Genomic DNA, 6,060 nt, shown 5'->3' with positions numbered 1-6,060 from the left:
GAAAGAGTTCACTTTCCAAGTTTTGGCCAAGAACAGGGCTGCAGCATGTCCCTTCTAACAGCATACCTCTGAACAATATCCTTCCCCGTTAGTAGAACTACATATTTTTACCTACATAGAATCAAATTTAAATAAGAAGTTAATTTCTTTCCTTCTGGAATGTCCAAAGTACCTGTTATGTGTTGATCACAAAAGTAACCCTTACTTTCAAACCCCTAACACAAGGCAATGCTGAAAGCGTGGAAAGAAGGCAGTTTCCCCTAACGTCTTATTGAGCAGGGCAGTAAAAGGACATGATGTGCACAGTAAGTCAGAACCGCAGCCAAAATAACTGGGCATCAGGCCACTGCCTTCAGGGAATTTACACTGACTTACAGCTGCTAAAAATTAGTCCCAGAGCAGGCAAAATGCAGCTAGCTCCATCTAAAACTGCAAAATATAACTTATGCCACTTGAGTACCTATGAAATAGGCATTTACAGCTAAGGATGCGGGATGGTTATGACCCCAGTCTACGAAAAAAAAAAAATCTCTTTATCATTTTTTCCTGATTTCATGGATAGGGTTTTGACATTTAAAGGTAAAGTAAGGCTTTTCTTAAATTGCTTCTCTCAATACCAGAAGTTCAAATGAATTGTTTCCAAACACTAGAATGGTCAATAGGAATCCTGCTCCTTTATAGTACCAGACTGGGACAACCAGCTACACAAAAACTTTCTCTTTCTTGTTCATGTTCAAGAACACAAGTGGAAGCGTTTGAGTAGACAGGGGGAAAAAATGGTTAGAGGAAAGAATTAAGACCATCTGCAGATACACAGCACTCATTGGCTTTTGAAGAATGTATTCAGAGGGAGTTTTCCCGTCATTCACTGCAAAGAAAAAGCACAATCGTTAATGCAATAGTTCTAAACTGCACAGAGAAAGGAACCACCAGCTCATTTACAAAAAGGCAAATGCGTTCAGAACAGTAACACTGTATTTATGTTTAACTTTGGAAAAGAAGCTAACATTACAGTCTTGTAGAAAGGCTTTAGAAGCCTTAGAGACAGAACTTGGTCAGGTATCCTGAAACACCTCTGTATCTGTCCTAAAACTCCCAAGAGGATTGTAGTAACACAGCAGTAAAGGTAGTGACAAGTACAAGGCGAAAAAAGAATATATTCATTAGATAAATACTATGATTGAACATGACACACGCTGATAGTGAGTGTGAGGCTTCCCTTAAAAGAAGGAGAGTTCACAGTCTGCAGATACTTGCAGAGGACGCTATGGTCCCTGTCAAGAACATCATGACACCAGGTTGTCCATGAGGTCCCAGCAAGGACTGCCAAGGTCTCAATCTCAGGCAGGGTGCTGTTCTTCTGCTTAAAGGTTGTTTATTTAACCTTTGACACAGACAATCCCTGGTGACCTCCCCTCCTGAGTGACAACATTGCATAAGAGGTTGAGTAAGGTAAGCCTGGGTCTGCCTGCCTTTGAGGAAACTTCAGGGTGGGAACAAGAGAACAAAACTGGGTGAGATCTCAGCCTGAAACACCCGTCCCTCAACAAGGTGAGTTTGGACTCCATGGACATTAGATTCCCTGACCGACTGACATTTCCTCTGGTGTTCCAAGCAGTCTGTGCAGCTGGACTCACATTTCAGTGCAGAAATGTGTTGTCCTCTGGGGTCCATGGCCATGTCACAAAATGAAGATGTCAGAACAGGGATGGTCAGACAGTATGAGAGAGAAATGCCTTTTCAAATACTTTTGGGAGCTGTTTCAAAATCAAATGCTTTGCATTGTATCACATATTCTGATTTTGGACAATCTGATTTCTTGAAGCCAAGAGAGCTGATCAGCTTGGGCATTTAAACGGATATGCAAGGACCAAAGTCACAGAACACCACACTTACACTTCTAACTGGTGGAAAGCTTTTGAAATACAGCAGAATGAACACGATATGATTCACATAGGGATCACTAACAAAATTTAAATAAATGTAATTTAAAATCAGATGTCCTTACAGACACTTAACTGCTGCATAATAAAAGACAAGGAAGGGGGATTTATTTGTTGTCATGGCATAAACCTGAGTTTTGCAAAATATACATTTGTGGATATCTCTGTTTCCGTGTCAGCTGAAAAAATATATGCACAGAAGAGTTAATCCTCACAGAACATTTGGTAACCTGAGTTAGGTAAATGAAACCTTACGGCAGGTAACTTACAATACTTTTTAATTTACTGGAGGGAGATAGAAGAGCTCTCTTATTTACGCAAGATTTTGTATAATCAACAAGATCTGGCAAAGTTTAGGATATTACACAGCAAGCTACAAACATTTAGGGATGACCTGAGGCTGAAAAATAATTACCGAAACCTCTTCAGAATTATTATACTTGTATGCTAGATTGGCACCACAAATGGACGGAGAACTAGAGGCATACTTGGAAACAAATCTGGAAGGAAAAGTATTTTCATTATATTTTAGAAGCTCTGTTCTGCTCTCAGAAACAGGAGAGAAAATTGCTCTGAAGCTACTGAAGTCTGAAATCTATGCCTGAAAGAAAAACATTACCCTGACTTCATTTGTAGGACTCTTTGATTACAGTTTTCACAAACATCATTTTTTCCTAAGGACATAATTAAAAACACAGAACAATTACAGGCAGGACAAACAGTTTTACAAAAACTAATCTTGTAAAACAGACCAGGAAACTCTCCTGAGTTCTAGATTCAGCATGACTGTGTTCACTTCTTTGGGTCCAGTTCTCATCCCGGTGGCCACTACTCTAGGAATCCGATGTTCAGATGTGTCAACAGATGCTTATTTTACTCTCGTGTACTGCGAAGTTTTAAATTGACATCAGCTGTGTTTTTGACAGCCAGTGTTGCTGGGTTCACAGTCGGAAAAACCACATGTGCATTGGTCTGTGTAACCGGGATCATCCCATATAACCACTTACTAATTCCTAGACTGCAAGGTCTAAAACCACACAAAAACTACAATGGAATGGCTTTAAGTTTCTGTGAAGATATGGTTTAGGAATAAATGCGCTATTTATTTTACAGTGTCTCTTATCCCTTAGAAAATCATGAAAAATGGTTAAAACAAAAATTAAATTCTGTGTTACCTTTTAGATTTGGTCAATATTTGGTGATCTCAAAGGCAAAACATTTTTCTTTTGTTACATGAACGTGGTTTTTATTAAGAGAACTAAAAGGAAGGGATGGTAACAAATAAAGTGAAAGAGCACTTGCCACAAATAAAAAAAAAATTCAAACAGTAACTATTACAGGTTTGTATCCCTTATTTAACAGAGATAAGCAGTGGCCTGCAGCATTCACTTTAACTGGAGCCAAAGATCACAGGGCCATCGGTTTCTCACTTCCTATCTAGGCTGCCAAGTCAAAGTAACTTTAGTTCAGTTTAATTTTGACCTGTGAAATTGATCTGTTTTCTGGGTGGGTCAGGCTACCACAGGTAGAAAAGAGCAATTTTGAGACTTAAACCTATGATAATGGGGAGTTTGCCCTTCTGCTATCTCAGATTTTGTAACACCTCAGTTTATCTCTGCCAAATAAGAATCTCTAGGATGAAACCATGTGACTGTTAGCTGATTTTGTAGCTGGCAGCCTCTTCAAACTGTATGTCATCCATAGATGCTGTCACGCAAGACACACCAGCATGTTTCTCAGCTTCAAAAGGGAGACATGGACACACAATTACCACACTGCACCTGCAGCAAGGTGTTCATCTATATTCTTGTTCATGAGAGACAGAGATGAATCACTGTAGATCCCAGGTCTTCCGTTGGTCACCCTAATGCAAATTTGCAGTGGCCTTTTAGAAAAAAAAAAGCTACATAAGATTAACGTTAATATGGGTCATTAAATAAGGGTTACATCAAGAGATGAGACTAGACTACGACAACAATCCTTCTCAGATTGAAAAGCCCTATTAAAAGCCGTCCTCTAAAAATTAACATTTTGGTAAGACAGTGCTAACAAGCATGTTGCAGGACAAAAAGAGCCACAAAGCATTAACAAGCCTACAGAAATCTCAGCAATCACCCTCGAAACAGGATGTCATGACTATTGGCTATGTGAAACTGTCGTGGAAGTTCTATGTCTGTTGAGGATTCTCAGACATAAATGATCTATTGGAGAAAGGTCTTCTGGCTTATTAGTGTGGTCACAGCAGTAGAAAGCAGGTACGTACATTTCCTCCGTGCTGTAGTAAAAGCACGGGAACTACATAAAAACAAATTCAAACAAAACTTTAAAAATAAAAAAATAATTATTTACTTGTTGTACAGTATTTTTACCAAAATTTGAACTGTGTTCTTCATCTCCCTAGGATGGATTCGGTTATGAAAAATAATGCACCCTATTGGTATTAATTATGAAAGTTAATCCAGAAAAAGGTAAACATTTTCTTTACTGTTAATATCTAATAGCATAATAGCTATCTTTTTACAGCAAGCTATTGTGATTTATTATTTATTTGACCAAGAGTTCCAAGTCAGAGGCTAAATCTCCATCATGCTAGGTGCTATATAAATCAGGGAAGTCACTCCAAGAAGCTTCCTGAGAGGAAAAGAGAGGAATAGTGACCTAGAAAACCACACTGCACAACAGGCAGGAGTTCTTACCCCCAAGCAGCCCAATATTTTTAGTGAGCATTGCAAGGAAAAGCTTGGGGGAATTAGAGGATGGTGCACAAATTCACAAATTGTATCAGTATCTGAGGAGCTTCTCTTGAAAATATATGAGTAAAACCTATGAAGACACCTCAGAAACACAGCAAATTGAGAGGAAAAGGAAGAGGTCACTGATGACTATGAGGCTGGAGTCACCACTGTCATAGGTAAGGCAAGGTAAGGTGATGAGTAAGAAGGTGATAGCCATAAACAGCCTAAAAAGTGAGGAAGCAGCCAGCCAGGCAGATCACGTCTAAAGCAGCAAGTTATGAAACGAGGAAGGTGCAAAGCCCAGGCACTTGCAACTACACCAGCTGGCACTAATTCAGGTGGAAGATGGTAAAGCCAAACAAATCCCTGCTTGGCATGTGGAGTTTGCTGTGACACAAAAAGCGAAGCGAGGGAAGATGTTAAAAACTCCTCGTGTGTGATTGGGATCAGCCCTGTGCCATGACTGGCTGCTGCTGCCCTAAGCCTAACTGTGTAAAAGCAATTATAAAAGTGAGCTCTGATGGCAGCTGATGGAGATCATCACAGCTTAACCGAACGAAGTCCAGGGAGCAAGGACGAATCAGTGTAGCAGCTGGGGCTCTGCCACTTCAGAGCAGGGACGCGAGTTCTGGGGTTGCTGAGGTCAGTTCAGAGCCACTCCACAAAGAGCACTTACACAGTAAATCACCGAAGGGCTGAAATTAAATGATTCCTTTGTGCTAAAATAAATCTCAAAAAAAAGTGTGATCATACTGGGAAGTTGGTACATGCGGGGTATTTTCTGGGTTACTGTGTGGGACAAGTTCTCCAGGATCCCAACTCTTTCTATATAGCAAGAGAGGATTACGTAAAGCGGCACCAAGCGCAGCACACACCTACGCAGCGAGCGCACCACGGTCAATGCATCGCATGGAGACGCCATCCAGGCTTGAGTTCCCCAAATATACCTGCTATTCCCCGCAAGGCTCATTATGGACTGCTAATGTATGCAGCTGACAGCAGAGATGGCAGAGCCTTGGGTTTTCTTAGTGCTTCAGATGCAGCTTTCGCTTCCCAAAGTTAGCTGAGGAGAGTTTAAAAGTTTTTGAGGCAGAATAGGACCAGACATAGAGCACTCTGCATGCGGCTGGATCCGTGATTGGTTGGTTGGTTGGGGTTTTTTTGGGTTGGTTCTTTTTCCCACCCATGCACAAATATTCTTAAATTAATATTCTTTCTTCTAGTTATTTCTCTTTTTTCTCAACCCCTTTTCACCTCTGCTGCTCCTTTTCAGTTCTCCTCATCCTAACCACCCCTGTCTTTGCTCTCCCCTGAGATGTGACACTCCTCTCCAGCCCCACAAGCTTTCTCCCTCCCTCGATGTCTGCTCCTCGCCTGAGTGC

General features: G+C 40.8%; 1 protein-coding gene across 1 annotated transcript in view; it reads right to left on the bottom strand.

The window, feature by feature from the left end:
- Positions 1–5,600, bottom strand: part of ACOT12 (acyl-CoA thioesterase 12) — a gene marked incomplete at its 3' end in the record, with an annotated part of 24,361 nt that extends 18,761 nt beyond the window's left edge. Inside the window, 2 exon segments of the mRNA XM_010143035.1 lie at positions 3,617–3,683; positions 5,432–5,600. Of these exon segments, the coding sequence (XP_010141337.1) occupies positions 3,617–3,683; positions 5,432–5,600 (236 nt within the window).
- Between the last annotated feature and the right edge of the window lie 460 nt (positions 5,601–6,060).

This window comes from Buceros rhinoceros, unplaced genomic scaffold, assembly GCF_000710305.1.
Source record: "Buceros rhinoceros silvestris isolate BGI_N320 unplaced genomic scaffold, ASM71030v1 scaffold36489, whole genome shotgun sequence".
In the NCBI taxonomy this organism is placed as follows: Eukaryota; Metazoa; Chordata; class Aves; order Bucerotiformes; family Bucerotidae; genus Buceros; species Buceros rhinoceros.
The sequence above is the reverse complement of the archived record's forward strand: the minus strand, read 5'-3'. Positions and strand labels throughout refer to the sequence as shown.